We start from the raw sequence: 21,484 nt of genomic DNA on the forward strand, positions 1-21,484 counted from the left end.
ATGTTGGTTCTCGGCAACCACTAGTGACACATCGCTGTCACTCTTTTATGCTGCCCCCAGTGAGGTCGGCATAAAGTTGATGACAGGTTCCCTTTAAGATTAAAAGTATTGGGTCTCTGGAATATAAGAGATCGGACTCTTCCAATGGCAGAACGCATGTCTGACCCGGACACCTGAAGGATCTCCGCACATACGCAGTGATCCTACTTGTGTGCACATCAGCCTCTCAGCCAGTACGTCTCCTCAGTTCCCTTCTGAGTACATAGAGAAGGGTCAGCAGGATCTATTGAAACATCATGGAGGCCAAGCCATATTACATGGAAGAAACCCTGGATCAGGAGAAGACAGACCTGCTGGTATCCCTGCTGCTGAGGCATCGTCTGCTGGACCAGGCGCGGCTGCCCTGCGAACATGTGACTTTCCAGGTAGAGAGGGGGAATGTGGTTACCTAAAAAACACAGGAAGAGGTTGTAAGAAAACCCTTGGCTCGGAAGATGCTTTACAGTCATTAGGGCAAAGGAATCTCCCCAGGTCCCTTCCGAGTACATAGTGAAGGGTCAGAAGGATCTATTGAGAGACCTTCAGTATGACAACACGCTCAACTCGCCCCCAGAGCTGTAATCAAAACCAGCAGACTGACAGAATAATGTGCCGCACCTCATCGTAGGTACTACGGACCACACTGAACTGGCCGGGAACAACGTTATAAGAAGCAGAATTATGGATACAGCTCCAGAGGTGACAATCATAAGGGGATACAAGGTACATGTGGAACAAGGCAAAATTACCTGGAAGAGATGCTGAAGGGGCCACGGAGGCAACGGGCATGGGTGGCATTGACACTCCACCAAATGAGCTGTAATTGACACCTGTTGACGTTCCAACACTGGAGGGTGGCTGTATACCTGAGCCAGGGCCGGCCGGAGAACTCTGTTCTGGCAAACTGGGTGAGTTTTCCCAGGCCTTGCGGGCAGACTCCATCTGCAGGATAGAAGAAAATGAAATGCATTGAAGCTCCGCTGACCATATGGAAATCTGTTGTAGAAAACCCCCAAAGGCCATCATGAGGAGGACGCTACCTTCAGTGTAAGGTCGGCAGTGGGGTATGACATGGGGGTTAGTCCCATCCCTTGCTGCAGGTGATGATCTCTTCTCAGCATGGGGATGGACTGTGACAGACCAGCCTAAGACCAGTGAGAAAGAAGCAAGTCAGATAAACCGGAACAATTCCTGATACAGACACAAGACCCCGACAGTCCGGAGCTTCTGCTCACACAATATGACCCTGGCACCAGGAAATCTTCCTACATTTTGATTCTCTGCCAAGCATCCAGACAGAGCTTTGGATCATCAAACTGGTCCGGCAGGGACACAAAATGCTCCGGGTCTCCAGTGCTGGAGGCCATATTCCCATTAGAAAAGCAATGCTGCTACATCAGAGACCGTTCTGCAGCCTAATGGAGAACTGCAGTGCCCCCTACTGGAACATGGATAGAAGTAACCCACTGGCTGCAGCACATTGCTAGGTATCCAATCCAACTTGTGTGGGCACTGCCCAGATGGCACAGGATCCAGTTGACTTTTTCTGCCAAAAGATTTCAATGCCAGCTGGCAGCAAAATCCATATGTATTAAATGTAGATTTTGCTGTGGATATAGAAAAACCAGGAACAATTCTTCCACTTGAGTATATTTATTTCATGACAGATTTCACCCCAGTTAAATGGTAACAACTTACCGGATCTGAGGCACTCCTTTTGTCGCTACATGCGGATGTCACATTCGAAACGTGTATTGTGATGTGCTGTGGATCTGAGGGGCATCTGAATAGAATTGGGAGATAACGAGAGGATTTTTTTTCATTCCTCACCTTGTTCACTAGGGCGTCCTGAAGCTTCACAACGGAGCTAGCAGCAGGTCCAGGAGCAGATCCAGGGGGTAAAGAGTAATCCGCATCCTGAGGGGGAGGAAAGGAAAGACGTTACACATCTATGAACGCTCGGATCTTCCATACCAGACTAGGAACAGAAGGAAGACGGGCCTCACTTTCGGGCTTACTCCAAATTCAATATTAGGAACAGGAAGAACAGAATCCACGTGGATCTCGACGCCATTGACCGGAGGCACACTGCCCTCTAATCGCTCTGCCCCTTCTGAACCTTTCCGGTTCTTTAGCGAGCGCTCGTTGCCAATGGGACCGGGTTTGTGCTCCTTGTTCATTCCCGGCCCGGAGTCTGGCTCCTGCAGGATGGAAGCAAGGGACAAGAACTGGAGTCAAAACGAACCCACAACCAGGAAACAGGTGAACGGACTTCTTGACAATGGCAGATGCTGCTTTATATTGACAGATCCCTCGGTGAAACCTTCCCATCAGCTTCATGGCCTATCTGCAGGCTAGTCCGGTTTATCATAGAAGGGCTCACCTTCTTTTCTGACTGTTTCTGACCCTGCTCTTTAGGGCAGTCAGATTTTGACTCCATGACTGCGCCATTCAGCTCCTCTGGTTTCATTGTCCCATATGGAGAACTACGCTGTGAAGAAGTGGCAGACGATTCTCTGGATTCAGCGCTCAGGTCAATGCCACTGTCACCCTGGCTGCCTTTGAAACCCTGCAGAGCGAAGAACAACAAGTCACATGAAGTCAGGACAGGGATCTCTTGGTCTCAGAGAACACCTTTAAAGGGAGTCTTTCACCTAAACTGACCATTATAGAACACGAACCCATGATCTGCATTATAGTCACCATATTGGAATGCTGCTTACCGTATAGCTGTCTGTCGCTTATTTTCGCTAAAACACACTTTTATTCAATATGTTAGGTCCTGAAGGTGCCATGGGACGGCGTTCAAGCGGCCGGTGCCCAGGCCCCTTGTCGCTTTTCATATGGAACCCCTCCCCTTTCACTCCTCTGGCCCGCCCTAGGTTCTTCCGAAAACCCGGCCAGCGCCGTTCACAAGATTCGCCGCGCCTGGGCACTTCATTCCCCATTTCGGGCAGAGGCACGAGAGCGTTTAATGCGCATGTGCCGGCCAGTACATCTAGCCAGCCTTGTGCCTCTGCCCATAATGGTGAATGAAGTGCGCAGGCGCTGCGTATCTTGTGAACGGCGCTGGATTTCTGAAGAACCAGGGGCGGGCCAGAGGGGTGAAAGGGGAGGGGTTTTATATGAAAAGTGACGAGGGGCTTGGGCACTGGCCGCTTGAATGCCGCCCCTGGGCACCTTTAGAACCTAATTAACATATTGAATAAAAGTGGTTTTTTAGCGAAAATAAGCGACGGACAGCTATACGGTAAGTAGCATTCCAATAATGCAGATCATGGGGTTAGTCCTCTATATCGTTCAGTTTAGGTTAAAGACTCCCCTTTAGGGCTACTTTCACACTTGCGTTCAGAGCGGATCCGTCTGGTGTCTGCACAGACTGATCCGCTCCTATAATGCAGACGATGGGATCCGTTCAGAACGGATCAGTCTGCATTATGGTTTAGAAAAAATTCTAAGTGTGAAAGTTGCTCAGACGGATCCGTCCAGACTTTACATTGAAAGTCAATGGGGGACAGATCAGTTTGAAATTGAGCCATATTGTGTCAACTTCAAACGGATCCGTCCCCATTGACTTACATTGTAAGTCTGGACGGATCCGTTTGCCTCCGCACGGCCAGGCGGACACCCGAACGCTGCGTTCGGGTGTCCGCCTGCTGAGCGAAGGCCAAACGGTGCCAGACTGATGCATTCTGAGCGGATCCGCATCCACTCAGAATGCATTAGGGCAGTACGGATCCGTTCGGGGCCGCTTGTGAGAGCCTTCAAGCGGAACTCGCAAGCGGAGCCCCGAAAGCTAGTGTGAAAGTAGCCTTAGACTCATGTAGCAGGGAGCGCTTCTACATAGGTAAGAGGAAAGCAGCGCAAATCCTGCCCTGCTCAAGTCTTGTGTGTACAAGCCCCAGCGCCAATAATGCAGACTTGCCCCTCAGTATATAGCTCTCTTCACTTCCTTCCTATTGAGTACATGGTGAAGGATCGGCAGGATCTATTGGAACATCACAGAGGCCACAGGGATCAGCGAATATAATGCAGATAGAAAACTCACCTCTGAGGAGGCAGACTCTGTACTGAAGCTGCTGCCAGGCTTGCTCCAAGTATCACTGCCGGTCTGAACGGAGATACCTGGAAGGAGAATGCACAAGATCGGAGAGTCTTAGCCAACATCTGGGAATTATCTGTCATGTACTGATCGTGGGACTTCTGCATCATTTGCTCCATTCACTGATCTCCTTCCAGGAAAACACCCATAACTAGAGAGGGAATCGTATATGCTGTCATGTGGAAGGAAACCATCACTCCTCCAGATATCTAAGGAGCCTTAAGTTTACTCCAGGTGAATAAGCACAATCTCCGATCAAGCCAAAGATCGCCTCAACAAACAATGGCCCCAAGGGTGTCGCCAAGTGAAGTCAAAGAGGCTTAGAAAATAACGTAAATACTACAGAAGCTGCAATGTGCCCCCAAGAGAGGGGGCTGGGTCAAGGTTGGACCCATCACCTTTGGTGTTGGAAATTGCAAGGCAAAGAAAGGGAAATAAAAAGGCAATGTAATGCCCAGCCCTGCTGTCCGATGGCTATGGGACGCCTTCACTACATAGGAGTTAAACTGCGCACGGTGATGTGGACCGTCCCACAGCAGAGGACCTCACGCGCCGTATCTAGATTTATAGATTACACTCGTGAAATGAAGGGTCACAGCTAACCTTGAGGGCTGCTCTCCCAGATCTCTTTACCAGGAACCTCAGTCTGGTCCAGGCACATGCCGTTCTGCTTTTTGGCGAAACGAGGAGGAATCCTTGATTGTAGGCTGCTGTTCTTGGTAGTCACCTAAATAAGATGGCAGACAGATTGGAACCTATCCATGTGCAGTAGGGGTGGCCTTTAAAAACTAGCCCATGGCTCTCACCTGAACCATCTGATCCTTTTTCCTGCGATCTTTGTCCAGAGCTCGTCGGGGCTTATTGGTCATGTCGGAATAGGACTCTGCTGCCGCCTCGGCGTCCTCCTCAATAGCGGAGTCTGAAAGGAGCAGCGACATGAATGGACAATCCAATTCTGCTTACCTGCAAGTCACAGAGATCGTATCAGAGGGAAGAGGCTCACCTCCGTATTTCAGATCAAAAGCAGTCATGGCTTCCGACTTCTCGCCCGTTTTAAGCCGTGCCGGCCTGGAATCCCGCTCCAAGCTCTTGCCTGAAGCCTCTCCGCTGTCACACTGAGCAGACCTTTCTAACCTGTATCTGTGGTGGTTGCCATCTTGCGTATAAGAATCTTCAGAACAGCGACTTCAAAGACAGAGACAGAAGTTCTGTAAGGCTTCATAAAACAGCATTTTCAAGACATCTGCTTACTATCAGTGAATGAAGACACGTGCAGAGGCTAAAATCTAGTCCTGACCCAATACTTCTCACAGCTTGGGGTTTGCTACAGTAATATCCAAGCTATACAACCATCTGCAAGAAAGAAGCAAGCAACACAAATTTCTCTCCTGTCCTGACAGTTTGTTACAATGTATCAGGTAACATGCATCAGTCTGGGCTACATATAACTGTAGCAAACCCATCAGCATGTAATCCCCTGCTAACACTAGCCCTCTGTGAATTTACCTAGTCTTGGCAGAGGTGGAGTTTTGCTGGTAGTCACGAGGATTCCCTCCGACCCTTGGTGGCCTCTCATCATATCCAGAGGTTTCCACCTTGCGTCGGTCTACCAGAGGTCTCTGGCTGGAGAAGCTCCTTTTAGACAGTTCTCTTTTCTCAGAGAAGCCGTTTCCAGAAAGGTTTCCGTCTCCGTCCGCCTCTCCTGGCCGCTTCTCGCTGAAGTCGCTGCTCTCAGATGCAGTTTCCCAATCCTCGTTCACGTGGTCGGAGTTGTGGTAGGGACGATCTGGAGATCTTCTGGCAGGTGGCCCGGGTCTCTCATGAAAGGTCATCTTTGGACGGGCCTGCCAGTGCTCAGGATTGTTCACATAGCCGCCCACCTCTTCCCCACTCCAGGGCCCGGCAGTTTCCCTTTCCTGCCTGAGACGCCGAAATCTTGGGGGTTTATCTTGACGAGGCGGTCGTCTTCTAACAAATGATCTTTTGTCCAAACTCTCCCGATCCGAATATTCATCTTGGAATAACGGCCGCCTGTCATCTCCTTGGGTTTCATCGAAGCCTCTCCTATGATGGAGGGAGTCAGTGTAGTTGTAGTCACTGCCATGCTCTCTGTCGGCACTGTGCCGTGTTCCATATGGTTCTGATGATCCATTGTACTCTTGCCAATTAGACCCTCCAGACTTAGCGTTCCAGTGTGAAGACTCCTTAGAGGGGAATGGCCGTCTGCTGTAACTGTTACTAAGCCTGGGAGGAAGCGATCTTCCAAATGCCCTCGGGGCCCTGGATTTAGAGTCTATACTATTTAAATCATCCGAGTAATTTCTATTGGATCGCCAAGAATCTTGGAAGTCTCCTCTTCTCGTGTCATCAGCTTCTCTTTCAATAAGGGCTTCATTCTCTGCCCCCCGCTGGCGTCTACGTTTGGGTAGCTCCTCATATTCAGACCCTTCACTGTGGGTTTCACTAACACCCCGCCGCCGGGAGAACCTATTTCGAAAATCCTCAGTGGGGTTAAATTCTCGAAGCCCTCGGCCTCGGTTGACCCTCTGACCATTATAAGGGCCAGCAGAACCTCGGCCTCGTAAATTGAAGTCTCTGAACCCTCTTCCTCTGCCTCGGGTTCTACCCCCAAAAGCCTGCTCCTCATCAATAAATATCCAGTTGCTCTTTTTGGTTTGAGGAACAGAGTTAGACTCACGAGGAGCAGGTGACTTTGTGCCCCAACTTTTTTCAACCTTCTCCTGGGGAACTTTTTCTGACTCTTCAAATCCAAGTTGGGTTTTTTCCTCGACCTGAGCGCTAGAGGAGGAGCTTATTGGCGCAGGCTCCACTTTTGGCTCACTGTCTAGCTTTGAGAGCAGCTTTTCCTTCATGGTTTTCACTGGCTCCTTAGTTTCGGGTTTGCTTTTCTCTAGTTCCTTCTCCTCAACCTTAAGAGCTTTCAGTATTGGTTTTTTTATAGGACCGGTCCGGCGACTCCTTCCCAGGCTTTCAGAGTGTGGTTGGTTAGAGTTGGGAACGGACTCGTTCCTCCAGTCTGCTCCACCAGTAGAGTCCTGACCTCCTTGCTCTTCCCTTTTCCATGCCTCAGGGACCACATTAAGCTCTTCTTTAGACTCCTCTTCTGCACTACTAGCCGTATCAGAAGACTTCTGATGATGCCCATAACCCCAACCATTAAACTGTGGCTTCTTGTCATTCATAAACTCTGAAGGCTTGCACTGCGCGCTGCTTTGCGGCCCCCCAATGACACCAGAGTCCGCCACACTCTCCAGATGATGGTAGGAGCTGTCCTGACCCTTTCTTTGGGGCGAGAGACAGCTACTGAACACCCCTGCAGACTTCTCATAATTTCCAATAAGATATTCCTCGCCCCTCTCATCTAAAGACTCTTGGTGGGCATGGACAGCATCGGACCTCTCCCTTACGGAGCAGTAAGAGTTCTCATTCCTAAAGACAAAAGAGAAACGTCAAAGAACTCAAGGCGACTGTGTTTACATCTCACACAAAGTATCACAGCGCGGTCTTCACATGGACAGCAGATATAAGAAGTCACCCAGTCTAATGCATGTGACAGCTGACTACAGGAGACTATTTTCTATGCCATTACCTGCTGTAACAGCCGTCCGCAGCACCGTCCATCGGCTTCTGCTGCGGCAGGGCATAGGCTTTGCTCTGCAAGTGCATGTAACTCTCCTGGCTCCATCCAGACACCGGTTCAGACTGAGGGCTGCGTTCTGACGGCTGGCAATCCTCTGGCTGGCAGCCTCCACCGACAGCTTCTTGCTGGATAATATGTTTCATCACACCTAGCAAGAAAGCAAGATGATTTTGTTGTCAGAGAAGGAAGAAGCCGCGCTGGCAGCTGACAGAGCATGCTCAGTGATAGGCATCAAATTCAGACATCCCCTAATGGACAGGTGTGCCAAGTGGACTACCCAGTAAAGCATAATACATGGTCAAAGACTCCCGGTAGTATGCAGAGTACAAACCTGGTGGATGTATGGAAGAAGGATAGAAATCTACAGCAGCACGACCGGGAGGAATCCGGGGATCCATATAGGAAGGCATCATCATCCAGCGAGGATCAAACCCCAACACCTGGGGGGGATGGGAGTAGAAGGTGCGCGGGTGGTTGGAGTGGGTAGACGCCACATAAGCTTGCTGCTGCCACTGCTGCATCTTGTATAACTGCTCCTAAGAACACAGGACAGCGCACAGCATTACATCACCAGGAAGGAAGACCATAGGCCTTAAAGACTACACATACCCGAGGCTTAAAAGCCTCTCCAGCAACCCGTATTACCAGAGATCTCTCCTCCCCGGGCACTGTACACTCATCTGAGGTTAGATATAACTGGCCCGCATACGATAGGAGCGCAAAGGCTACAGCACAATTGATGACTGTTATCCAGCAGAATAGTGAGTGCAGCTCTGGAGTATAATACAGGATGTATCTCAGGATCAGTACAGAATAAGTAATGTATGTACACAGTGACTGCACCAGCAGAATAGTGAGTGCAGCTCTGGAGTAGAATACAGGATGTAACTGAGGATCAGTACAGGATAAGTAATGTATGTACACAGTGACTGCACCAGCAGAATAGTGAGTGCAGCTCTGGAGTAGAATACAGGATGTAACTCAGGATCAGTACAGGATAAGTAATGTATGTACACAGTGACTCCACCAGCAGAATAGTGAGTGCAGCTCTGGTGTACAATACAGGCTTTATATTCGACACCTAATAAAATTGATTTTATTATTATAGTCATAATTCAGCACTCTCATCGCCAATAGATGTCACTGACAATCAGCACTAATGGGGGACCCACACTTATCTGACACTGATGGCAAATCCTAGTGATATGCCATCATCATCCAAGATGAGAATACCCCTTTGAGGTTCACTCACAGCTGGTGAACAAGAGGCAGCTTTAGGCCATGCTGCATGGCAGAAATCACAAAGGGGGGGAGCGGGCTAAAATCGTGTTGAGCGAACTTGTGTTTTCAAGTTCGGCGTACAAGGTTCGGGTTATCTAAGATTTCCATTATGGATTCTGCTACCACGGATCATAACTTAAGGTCCATGGTAGCGGAATCCATAGCTGAATTCTTAGATAACCCAAACCTTGTACACCAAACTTAAAAACACATGTTCGCTCATCCCCCAGAGATAAACTAATGTGAATTGATCTGTTCCTAAAAATTACCGTCTTCTGCCCCTGAGTCAGTAATATACAAGCGATTACAGTACCACATAACCCATTACCTGTTGCTGCCTCTGGAACCTCGGTGGCATCAGCTTCTGGTGCTTGCTGAAATCCTGCACTGGAGACGCAGACTCTCTGCAGTCATCTTCACTGCTGCTCTCAGCTCTGGGGGCTGCAGGAGGCTCCTCCTCTATATACTCGGAGGGAGATTCCTGGGAATAATCTAAAGAAACAAAAAAAAATAAAAAATATATAAAAACAAATAAGTATATATGTCTTGCTATGAAAAACAGTGACCCATCTGTAGTTGCATAGATATATACAGCCTGAGGACACTGCATTATAACGGGAGGCCACAGAGTCATGGGCCACCAGTGACGATCCGACTCCTGCCCTCTGATACGTAACCTCTCAAAGCCGTACCTCTTCGGAAATTCTGGGCGTTCTCCTGAGAAATGCTTCGGTCTGACACTGGAGATCTGGGGTCTTCGTTCTCTTTGTTTTCCATTCGCTTCGGAGTCTCGGCCCCAGATTTAGAAGCCTGTTTGGTCTTCTGGTCCAGCTGTTTTAGTTTTGCAGCACAGGCCGCTAACCGTTCTTCACGATTCCGGCGCTCTTCCTCCTCGCGTCGCTTACGAGCTCGTTCAACCGCTTCTGATATTTCAGAGGTAACGAACTTCTGCCTTGGAGGAGCTTTCTCTTCCTTCTCCTCAACAGAAGGCTGCCGCAATACAGGGACTGCCGAAGGCTTCTGTATGAAAGGACAGAGCGGCATGCCATTAACCAGCACGGGCAAACTACAAAACCCCATTACAGTGTTCATTTATACATTTAAAAGGATAGGAACACCTTCGGGGGCAATTTATTTATTTATTTTTACTCATTTTGGTTTAAACTTTTTTCAAATGTTCAGCACTTTTTGTCCTACAGGGTTAAATTTCAGCCTCGCTGCACAGTATCTTCGTTGCAGTTTTACACCGAGCCCTGTCATGTTGATGTTTAGCCCTTATCCCTGAACGACTGACCGCTCATAAACACAGGGTTTTGTGATCTCAGACAATGGGGGCATATTGCTAGGACATGCCCCCATTATCTGACAGGCACAGGCCTCACTCTGGAACCCGCTACCCTCTTGTAAAACGGAACTTTCAAAGCCAGCGCTCGACTATTTTCAGCGGCCCAATAGAAATGAATGAAGGGCAGCGCATGTGCCCTCTGACTTTTAACTTTCAATTTACGAGACAGATGTGGGTCCCCCACCTATCAGACAGACAATGGGGGCACATGCTAGCGATATGCCCCCATTGTCTGAGGTGGGAAAACCCCTTTAAGCCATATTCCTATCAGATAACAATTTGACTGCAATAAGTGTATGAGCTGCCGGGAAATCAGAGATAAGGGCTATATACATTCATCCGTCAAAACAGCAACATGATGAGACTAAGATACTGTAGGACAAAAACTGCTAAAAGATTTTTAATAAAAACCAATTGAAAAAGGGATTTTTAGCCCAAAATAGGTTAGGTCAAATACTATCATAAAAAAAAAAAAAAATCTGCCCTGAAGGTGTTCATAGCCTTTAAAGGGGTAACTTAACATTATAGAAGGCTCATGGCGGTGATCATACTTACCGGATCCCCTACGCTGGGTTCTCTTCATCTCACGGATGTGCTGATATTAACATCCTGTTGACGGGGTGGGCAGGTCACGACTGCTGCAGATCCCCTTGTGGCAAGACAAATAGCCACGTGTCGCAAGGAGAGCAGGTCACAGCTGTTGCCAGCTATTGGTGGCAGTGGTCACATTGCCACCATCAACAGCATGTTGATATCAGAGCACCCTGAAGATGAAGACGCGGCCGCGGAGTAACAGAGACCGAATCCAGCATCAGAAACCAGTTAGGTATGCTCACCACCATGGGTGGGCCACTCTGTGAGCTCCGATATGTTAGATATCTCCTTAGACAATAAAAGGTACAGCCACCCCCTTATGTACACAGATATAACTGCTAGAATACTGCCCCCCTATGGAATAATATAAATCAATACACAAGAGAATGATAACGGACTGCAGGGCATCACATATAAACGAATACTTTATCCTCCATACCGGGTGTTCAGCTACTGCGGCCCAGCTGTTGGCTTTCCGTGGAGTGGTCTGCACAGCTTCCTGCCCCCTTCTGGTTGGGCGTGGATGTGCCACTTGATCGCCCCATACTGTCCCATCCTCTGCAGGGTGTTTGGCTTCGGTGCCTTCAGTAGAATTAAAGGAAACTTGGCGCTGCCTCCGGCACTCCCAACCAATCCTAAAAAAAAAAAAAAATAAAAAAAAAAAAACACATCACATGGGGGAGGGGAGCAGTGCAAAGCGCCAATTCTAAGAAGCTCAGTATGTTACAAGAGCATCCAGAGAATGACCCCCAAAGAGCAATCAACTCCATCCTACCATTTACTTCTGTCTCTCGGGGCTTCTTCTTCCTCCTCATCTTCACTAAATTTTAGTTTCTCAGAATAATCCACTTCATCGTGAATGCCTAAAATCAGGGAGATCACTATTAATCAAGTATTAATCCTGGGGCGGCAGCGCGCTGTAGCCTCCGATACGCACCAGCCCAGCCGTCTTCAGCGTCATTGTCCAGGTCATCCAGTTCTTTAAGATCTTCTGCGTTTATAATGGTGGCTCGCGGAGCCCTCTCCGGTTGAGGGCGCTGTGACCGCACAGGCCGTAAACCGCCACCGCTAGGCCTGATCTCTTTTCTGCTATAAGACACATGACAGGATACAGTCAGGACCAGGGTAATGTACAAGCTGCGGCAGGATTGCTGAGTACACAGAACGGGAATATTCACTCACCCATCCTGACTGTTCATCTGATATTGTCTAAAGGGTACGCGAGGTTCAAGGCGAGATTGAGAGGAAAGGACGGGGAAGGAAGCTCGATCCAATGTCCCAGTGGGTTCTGCAGAGTGCTGAGAGCACATCTGAAGAGACAAGACGCCGACATATCAGAACAGATCGTCCTCCGCATGAACACGACACACCAAGGAGCCACAACAAGCAGGGAGAATGTAATCTCTGAAATGTGTAGAATAGTGAGTGCAGCTCTGGAGGAGTATAATACAGGATGTAACTCAGGATCAATACAGGATAAGTAATGTATGTACACAGTGACTGCACCAGCAGAATAGTGAGTGCAGCTCTGGAGGAGTATAATACAGGATGTAACTCAGGATCAGTACAGGATAAGTAATGTATGTACACAGTGACTGCACCAGCAGAATAGTGAGTGCAGCTCTGGAGTATAATACAGGATGTAGGATGAGTACAGGATAAGTAATGTATGTACACAGTGACTGCACCAGCAGAATAGTGAGTGCAGCTCTGGAGTATAATACAGGATGTAACTCAGGATCAGTACAGGATAAGTAATGTATGTACACAGTGACTGCACCAGCAGAATAGTGAGTGCAGCTCTGGGGTATAATACAGGATGTAACTCAGGATCAGTACAGGATAAGTAATGTATGTACAGAGTGACTGCACCAGCAGAATAGTGAGTGCAACTCTGGAGTATAATACAGGATGTAACTCATTACAGGAGTTCACGCAAGTATTAAGCATCAAATAAAATATGGCAATTTATACTTACAAAAGCTGGCAGCATATCATGGTATGTAGGTGGATGGTAGGTGTTTCCCATGAACGGTGAAGCCCCTTTTCTGGTGGGCTGAGCCGGGCGCAGCGAGAGCTCCTTAGGGTCACTACTAGCTTGCACTGTGGAGGGGGCACTATCTGCAGGAGCAGTGGATTTGGTGCCCGGCTCAGTAGGAGAGACGGTTGGAGAGACGCCACCGGTGATGCTTCTCCCACCGCCCTCCCTCCAACTGGTGACATCTGCAACGGGAGCATGAAAGGAAACGAGATAAACATCAAGATGCCACAACTGTGAGGTTATCAGAGATGGACATGACTGCTGGCCCCTCAGGCCAAGACAGACCGGAAGAAGTCCTGCAATTTTCTATAGTACTTAGTGTCTGCACTGTAAAGGTCCCTGCATGCTGTCAGTGAACGAAAACATTGATTATATAAAAAGTTTTACATCTCGCAGCTAGGGGCTGGTTACAACTGTGTTCAGTCCAAATATCCTGGACTCCAGACTGTAACAATGTATCGGTGCAGTAAAAACCCAGAGTTCTGGTAGTTCAACACAAATTGTAACAAACCCTCAGCTGTGATAAGACCCACACAGTCAACCTCATAAAAGATCAAACACGACCTGGTAGATCAGCCATTATGGGACTCTGATGGCATATTGCTCGGACATGCCATCAATGTTAGAGGTGGGGTCCACATCTATCTGCAAAACTGGACCCCCAAAGTAAACAGACAGCAGATGCGCATGCCCATCCCCCGCTATGGGACTCCCGAAAATAGCAAAATGGGGCTGTCTCGGGTTTTTCCCGGGAGTCCCACAGTGGTCCCCGCTCTACAGATAGTGACCGCACCTGACATGGATGGCATATAATATCCCAGATGAGACAACCCCTTTAGGAGGAGACCAGAAAACTGATGAAGCAGAATTTCATTCCTTGTGATGCGGTTCTTGATGTTGCACCGTAACACAAGAAATAACTGTAAAATAAACGTGTAGTATACACAGGTCAGGGGGAAGTATGGAAGAAAGATGGACCCAATAACTCTCCATTAAAGGGCTTGTCTTTGTGGAGGTCATCCCTACTTTTGATTGCCCGAGATTATGATATTGCCTATTTTCATGCTATCTGATCTCTGGGGGCCCAACCATGGCCCCCCTGCTGAACAGCTGTATGAAGAGGCTGAATGCTGTGGACTCGGTCACCATTTACTATGCACAGCGCCATACAATGTATAGTGGTAATGTTTGGTATTGCAGGCTGAATGAGACCGAGCTGGACCTAGGCCACATGACGTCACTGGGCTAGGAAGAGACTTCATTGAACAGCACATCAGTGGGGGGTCTGACCACCACAAATCAGATATTGATGGCCTCTCCTGAGGATAGGCCATCAATATCAACACCTTGGGAAACCCCTTTAACTTGAGGTTTCCGATGTAGATTGCCAGCAGGACTTTTTAGCAAAACAGTTCAAAAGGGAGACGCTTGACACTCTTTAAAGTGCATGTAGCATCTATGTCCCCATTGGCACAGAGACCACCTCCTAGAGAATACTGCGGAGCAGTCATGAGAAAAAAAATAAAATAAAAAATAAAAACACCATTTGAACTACTAAAGCAAAAAAAGAAAAACTCCTAAGAAAGCATAGATGTCTAAGGGTACTTTCACACTAGCGTTAACGTTTTCTGGTATTGAGTTTCGTCCTCGGGGCTCAATACTGGAAAAGAACTGATCAGTTTCTTCCCCATGCATTCTGAATGGAGAGCGATCCGCTCAGGATGCATCAGGACGTCTTCAGTTCAGTCCCTCTTGCGGTATTTGGCAGGAGAAAAGTTCCCGAACACTTGCCGGAATGCCGGCATTAATTTCCATTGAAATGTATTAATGCTGGATCCGATACAAAGTGTTCCGGAAAAACGGATCCGGTTTCACGGTCTGCGCATGCGCAGACCTTTAAAAATGCGGAAAAAAAAAAAAATACCAGATCCATTTTTCCAGGTAACATCGGACAGACGGATCCGGTATTTCAATGCATTTGCCAGACGGATCCGGAAACAAATGCTATCCGTTTGGATACAGATTTCCTAAATTATATAGAAGAGGGAGGCACGTGACCATGTAAGGTCTGTAACCATAGCGACAGACAGTTCTGCACAGGATACACAAAATGGAAGGATATATGCAATCAAAGATTTTGGCAAAGTTGGGGGGGGGGGGTTAATATAATTAAGTGTTTGCACGTATTGCAAAATCGTGGCTTCAATACTGGCAGGCATCAGACCCCATGATGCTATTTATTTTTTTGAGATTTGCAGATTTAATGAAAAATTCGGTCTTTATTTCCTGCGCATGTGAAATGCACCCGCACCTAGGGTATATGCATATGATGGGGTCTTACACTTTACTCGGCCTCGGGCTGACTTAAAAGCTAGAGCTGGCGGGGAGGTGACCTGGGAGCCCCTTCACCTTCTCAGCACTGCTACCTCCATTCATCACGGTGTAGAAGGTGCGGAGGGCGGCTGTCCATCGCAGCCTGGGCCCCCTGCGACCACCATTATGTATACGCCATTTGGTCACCTGTGAATTTATATCCAAGATGGAGCTTGTGAATAAAAGCTAAAAATATAAGAAACCTCTGTACCGATGAGCGCAATAATGATGGTCACACAGGAAAATACATGCACTACACTCCCTCTACATACACATAAGCGGGGGAGGACGGACAATAAAACGTTCAGAGCGGTTACCGGGAAGCAGGGCGAGGGGCTTACTCTGGGGGCGGAGGCTTGGTCCGGGCCCATACGACGGATCTAAGCCGCTCTTTTCTTTGCCAGCCTTGTCTTGCTCGCCAGCTGCTTTCAGCGTTGGAAATTCCTCGGGAGAGAAGGACAACAGTCGGTTTGAGCCCCTTGAACCTGCGGAGGAGACGGGACAGAGATGAGGGTAGAAGGGCGGCCATGGGGCTGCAGTCCTTTCACAGGGCTGGACGGTGCCACATGCGAGGCGCTAATGTTATACTCACCACCTTCGTGTCCTGCTGGCTTTCCGTTCAGCTGAGCCCATGACTTTGGTCCACCTGGCACTAAACTTATATTCTGAAAAATAAAAGAATAAATTGTCAAGTTGCTTCCACCGGTCCCTGGAGGGTTCACCTGGAGATCAGGACATTCCACATCCACTGGTAACAGAGAATGACCTGAAGACAACCTCTAGTAGGCCACACAGACATCATCGAGGGAGGTCGCCTGCTCGAGACCCCCAATATCAACCAGAATAGAGACGCTCTAGACATGAAGCATTCAATCTGCAGGACTCCGTCTACATGAATGGCTGTCACCCTGCAGCAGAAATGCCAGGCTGACCACGGCTGCCCCAGCAAAATCAGCCATTTACCAGTGGTGCCCGCAGCAGGAGCCAGATCCACCGGTGGTCTCTGGGGCTGCATTGTGGAAAGGTGTTGTCGGGGCTGTAGATACTGAGGACCTCTCCTTAGGATAGCTCATCAGTACCTAGAGCCTGGACAATATGGCTGCCCCACCAAACCAACAGAAGCAGCCGATGAGGTGATCGCTGCCGATCCAGCTGCTCTTAACCCTGGAGATCAGATGTTAAAAGGGGTCATCCTGAAAATAATATTGATATCGATCCTCTGGATAGGTCACCAATATCAGATCAGCGGGACCCCGCCGATCAGCTGTTACAAGATCCTGGTGCTCCATGAGCGCCGCAGCCGCTTCCGAATCCATGTGATGTCCCCGCACGTCAGTCACATGGCCTAGTTGCAGCTCAGCCCCATTAAAGTGAACATGGCTGAGCTGCAATACCAAGCACAGCCACTAGACTATGTACGGCGCTGTGCTTGGGGAGCTGCCACGAGCCCACCAGAGCTCAGGTGAGATCCCGATACAGCTGATCGGCAGGAGTGACCCCCGCTGATGTAATAATGACGACCTATCCTCCCCTTCCGTTGCTATGTGACTTCTGAAAATGGCTGAGCGCACTTGTTTGTCAATGTGTGGTGCTCTCCTTCACTTCGGGGGCCCCATTATGGAGATCGCAGCGGGTCTCAGATGGGCCAACCCCTGCCCGGCTCCACGACGATGGCTGGGACCCCTTGACACGCCCTTCCTCCTCCCTGACATCTCTGGGTTAATTCTTCTATGCAGCTAACACCACGGTGGAGACTGTTCCCGAGCCCCGGGGGGCAGGCTTCTGGGTGTTGGGAGTGATTCTTCAGGGGGCACCAAATGCAAAACAGGAGCCAAGAATAAAAATCCCACCAAGGAAAAGAGCTGGTGACATGGAGGAGAGCAACCATCAGGGAGCTAAAGATCTTCGCCATCCGTCTCCAAAGCAAACAGTCCCCCAGCGCTGCACCATTAACACTGCGCCCCTGTAATGCTGCATAATCCACCATTTCTGAGCCCCTATCGGGGCCAAACTGACGGGGGGGCTAGAGATAAAAGATGACAGAACTATACTGGTAAATGCACATGACTTTGCTCCTTTCATTCCCTCGGGGCAGGATCTCACCTCCGAACCGTTCACTGTGGTCGGTTTCTGTAAACTGGAGACAGATTTCGGCAAACCCTGCTGCGGCAGCGACTCCGGCTGCTGAGGAGCTGTCACACTGGAACTGCGGGTGAAAGGAGGGGTTAACGTAAGGAGACAGGCAGGTGACAGACCGCTACGCCACGAGGGGGCGCTCCGCTCTCACCTCTTTTGGTCTGGATGCTCTTGTTTGTTTGCCCATCCTGTTCCGTCTTTGGGCACTATAATAATATTGGGGTCGTTTCCTTTGTTCTCAGATTTCAGGCTTGGCAGGTTTGCAGGGGGGGGCATACGCCGAGCAGCGGCAACTTTCCCAAGACTCTGTAAGCCATGTCTAGGTATAACTGGGGGCGAAAAACACACACATTATACTCTGTGCAATACGGGCATGAGAACTCAGGCTGCTGCTTTGCTTACGCGTTTCCATTCACTGACAACGAGCAAGCAGAGATTTTGCAAACAAAACTAAATAATTAAACAAGTATTCTAATAAATTTACAGTGTATTCCTAAGACCACAATGGAGAAAAGTGTGCGCAGCGCGGAGCTGCAAGATGGAAGGGGGGTTCACAAGACCCTAATCTATGAATCATTTATGGCATTTCCAAATTTCTAACCAATTTGCAGCAAATGTTCTCCTGAACTTAATGGGGTTGTCCGGGTTCAGAAAAACATGGCTGCCTCCTTCTAAAAACAGCGTCACCCCTGTTCACAGGTTGTAAGTGGTATTGCCACTAATTGAAGGGGTATTCCCATCTCAGACAATGGGGGCATATCACTAGATGACACAACCCTGCAATACCAGACACAGCCTGCGGAGAGGCGCTCTTCCTCCAGGACAGTCTCATTCACACAGCAGACCCCTCACCTGTGGTTCTGACAGCTTCTATTGACTTCCCTTTATACTTGTCAAACAGGTTGAGAGACGAGTACTTGCTTTTCCCATCCTTTCCCTTGGATATCTGCCCCAAACGATCGGACATTGCGATGAAATGTCATCTAGTAGGGAAATTTTTCTCTGCACTTCTCCCGATCTGCCTGCAAATGAAGAAAAGCGGAAGGCATGAAAGTGACCGCCATCCGAGAACTTCAAGGCTGCATCCACTATCATTTCTACTGGTTGTCACTGGAAACAGTCAGCAAGTAGGTGTTTAAGCATAATCTAAGAGTTTAGCTGAGCGCCAGGAGGCATTCACTTCTTTCTACATCAAGTCCAGTACAGAGCCTGGTGCAAGGACTACAATACCCAGAATGCAAATCACCAGAGCTCTGTGCAGACACAAAGAATGCAAGGAGATTTCAGCTCTGAAGAAGCAAACGTCTGTCTGTAGCTCAGGAGTAAAAACACAACAACATGTAACTCCAGATCAGGACAGGATAAGTAATGTATGTACACAGTGACTGCAGCAGCAGAATAGTGAGTGCAGCTCTGGAGTATAATACAGGATGTAACTCAGGATCAGTACAGGATAAGTAATGTATGTACACAGTGACTGCAGCAGCAGAATAGTGAGTGCAGCTCTGGAGTATAATACAGGATGTAACTCAGGATCAGTACAGGATAAGTAATGTATGTACACAGTGACTGCAGCAGCAGAATAGTGAGTGCAGCTCTGGAGTATAATACAGGATGTAACTCAGGATCAGTACAGGATAAGTAATGTATGTACACAGTGACTGCAGCAGCAGAATAGTGAGTGCAGCTCTGGAGTATAATACAGGATGTAACTCAGGATCAGTAGAGGATAAGTAATGTATGTACACAGTGACTGCAGCAGCAGAATAGTGAGTGCAGCTCTGGAGTATAATACAGGATGTAACTCAGGATCAGTAGAGGATAAGTAATGTATGTACACAGTGACTGCACCAGCAGAATAGTGAGTGCAGCTCTGGAGTATAATACAGGATGTAACTCCAGATCAGGACAGGATAAGTAATGTATGTACACAGTGACTGCAGCAGCAGAATAGTGAGTGCAGCTCTGGAGTATAATACAGGATGTAACTCAGGATCAGTACAGGATAAGTAATGTATGTACACAGTGACTGCAGCAGCAGAATAGTGAGTGCAGCTCTGGAGTATAATACAGGCTGTAACTCAGGATCAGTACAGGATAAGTAATGTATGTACACAGTGACTGCAGCAGCAGAATAGTGAGTGCAGCTCTGGAGTATAATACGGGATAAGTAATGTATGTACACAGTGACTGCAGCAGCAGAATAGTGAGTGCAGCTCTGGAGTATAATACAGGATGTAACTCAGGATCAGTACAGGATAAGTAATGTATGTACACAGTGACTGCAGCAGCAGAATAGTGAGTGCAGCTCTGGAGTATAATACAGGATGTAACTCCAGATCAGTACAGGATAAGTAATGTACACAGTGACTGCAGCAGCAGAATAGTGAGTGCAGCTCTGGAGTATAATACAGGATACGTAATGTATGTACACAGTGACCCTTATTCTTGCTGCGGGGAATACATTTGCACTGCGTTTCTGCCTCCCTCACACACGTCTCTACTTCATCGCTGAGCAGTACATAAAACACAAGCATCTCAGGAATGACAGTCACTTGTTCTCTTTGTGGCAGCTGCTGCTTTGAGAATTTCAGTCTGACTTCCAGTCTATCACAGGCTGCGGTACAATGACAAGTATACCGCCACACACCTATTTTGTGCTATGACTGCAGAGACCCTGACGCTCATCTCTCCATAGTAAGAGAAGCGTCATCACTGCAGCCCATCATTCAGCAGCAGCGAGCGGCTCCGCGTAGCTGCGATGCCGTCAGTGATGGCAGCAGGACTAGACGGCCGTGACCTGCATTACCCTCTGGGTCCTACAAGGGACCATCTATGCATTACTTATCGCCTTCCCCCGTCGGTGTAATTGACCGCGGTTTTGTTGCATTTATTCCAGGGATGTGGAGGAGGAGCAGGGTGGACGAGACATCCACACTCCTGCAGTGCTGTACCCAGAATGCATCACTCCCATCAGTTCCTGTCCTTCGGGTGGCATCCTGGCACTGCCCCTTCACAGAATAGTGTCTCTTCCAGGAGAGAAGCGGCGTCGGAGAACAGTGGATAAGTGGTCTGACCCATTTATAAGGAGATGGAGGTGAGTGGGTCAATCACACATTACTGCAGGGGGTCTGTGCAGACGGTCAGGGAAGGTTAGGATTGTAGTGAATGCTATGTCCCCTAAAGCAGAGCATACATTAAACCAGCAGGTGGCAGCAGCGATTTGTGTAGTCTGCAGCCTGGAAGCCGGTGGCATGGTAAATGCAGCTCTGGTAGTGACTGGAGCACAGGACCAATTGCCAAACAAATGCAATATATTTGGTAAGTTATATCGGGACACCAATACGTTCACCCTACAAGACTACAACTCCCAGCGTGGAGCTTTAGACTGTATGATGGACCTCATCTCAGGAGTGCAGGCGGGCATCCCCGGGGCAGTGAGCGGCCCGTCGCCTTGTGTAATCCACCGCACTTCCTGACAGAAGCGGCGACGCGTCCTGAATGATTCTGTAAACATGTTTTTCACAGGATTCCGAGTACTAGCCGTATCCAAGCAACGGCTTCCATCCATCGCTCCCCCGATCCACGCGCCGAGGATGCAGAAAACGCAACGCTGAGATCATCCGGGTGTACCAGGTGCAAGATGGGATTCTTAAAGGGGCAGCGCACACGTTCCTAGACAGGTGCTCGTGGATAGGAGCCGCTTCACAAGGAGGAGGTCAAGGGTTTACCGGATGATCTCCTCAGTCCCAGACGGATGTGGTCACAGCAGCCACGACCACGCTGGGGCGACGTGCTAAATAAGGACAAGAGGAGGAGTTGTCCAAGGGAACCAATCAGGTCGCTCCGTTCATACTTAAAAAGGCCTCTGAAAAATTAAAGGAGTCCAGGCACCAACTTAACAATTCCTTG

The 21,484-nt window shown here is 48.7% G+C and overlaps 1 protein-coding gene and 3 non-coding genes across 17 annotated transcripts in view; all 4 read right to left on the minus strand.

Annotated features, from left to right (window-relative positions):
• PRRC2B (proline rich coiled-coil 2B) overlaps window positions 1–21,484 on the minus strand; it is a 32,453-nt gene that overhangs the window by 5,363 nt on the left and 5,606 nt on the right. For 6 of the 14 annotated variants that reach the window (XM_044269153.1, XM_044269149.1, XM_044269163.1 and 3 more), the window contains exons 2-26: window positions 18,425–18,594; window positions 17,724–17,901; window positions 17,540–17,642; window positions 16,029–16,101; window positions 15,754–15,921; window positions 13,001–13,245; window positions 12,205–12,332; window positions 11,960–12,111; window positions 11,798–11,885; window positions 11,462–11,657; window positions 9,776–10,103; window positions 9,412–9,575; window positions 8,134–8,338; window positions 7,752–7,950; window positions 5,648–7,591; window positions 5,145–5,326; window positions 4,948–5,060; window positions 4,745–4,868; window positions 4,088–4,164; window positions 2,423–2,608; window positions 2,046–2,240; window positions 1,738–1,956; window positions 1,080–1,184; window positions 789–981; window positions 351–448 (exon numbers count right to left, since the gene is read on the minus strand). In XM_044269153.1, coding sequence (XP_044125088.1) covers window positions 351–448; window positions 789–981; window positions 1,080–1,184; window positions 1,738–1,956; window positions 2,046–2,240; window positions 2,423–2,608; window positions 4,088–4,164; window positions 4,745–4,868; window positions 4,948–5,060; window positions 5,145–5,326; window positions 5,648–7,591; window positions 7,752–7,950; window positions 8,134–8,338; window positions 9,412–9,575; window positions 9,776–10,103; window positions 11,462–11,657; window positions 11,798–11,885; window positions 11,960–12,111; window positions 12,205–12,332; window positions 13,001–13,245; window positions 15,754–15,921; window positions 16,029–16,101; window positions 17,540–17,642; window positions 17,724–17,901; window positions 18,425–18,539 — 5,778 coding nt within the window. In that variant the 5' untranslated portion in view covers window positions 18,540–18,594. The remainder of the gene's footprint in view (window positions 1–350; window positions 449–788; window positions 982–1,079; window positions 1,185–1,737; window positions 1,957–2,045; window positions 2,241–2,422; window positions 2,609–4,087; window positions 4,165–4,744; window positions 4,869–4,947; window positions 5,061–5,144; window positions 5,327–5,647; window positions 7,592–7,751; window positions 7,951–8,133; window positions 8,339–9,411; window positions 9,576–9,775; window positions 10,104–11,461; window positions 11,658–11,797; window positions 11,886–11,959; window positions 12,112–12,204; window positions 12,333–13,000; window positions 13,246–15,753; window positions 15,922–16,028; window positions 16,102–17,539; window positions 17,643–17,723; window positions 17,902–18,424; window positions 18,595–21,484) is intronic. The other 8 variants (XM_044269157.1, XM_044269156.1, XM_044269150.1 and 5 more) reach the window with 7 other exon arrangements.
• On the minus strand, window positions 223–303 carry LOC122919976. Its single transcript, XR_006386855.1, has one exon. It is a non-coding gene; the product is annotated as a small nucleolar RNA SNORD62 (small nucleolar RNA).
• On the minus strand, window positions 506–590 carry LOC122919978. Its single transcript, XR_006386857.1, has one exon. It is a non-coding gene; the product is annotated as a small nucleolar RNA SNORD62 (small nucleolar RNA).
• LOC122919974 lies at window positions 3,964–4,047 on the minus strand. Its single transcript, XR_006386853.1, has one exon. It is a non-coding gene; the product is annotated as a small nucleolar RNA SNORD62 (small nucleolar RNA).

Source organism: Bufo gargarizans, chromosome 9 (assembly GCF_014858855.1).
Source record: "Bufo gargarizans isolate SCDJY-AF-19 chromosome 9, ASM1485885v1, whole genome shotgun sequence".
Lineage (NCBI taxonomy): Eukaryota > Metazoa > Chordata > Amphibia > Anura > Bufonidae > Bufo > Bufo gargarizans.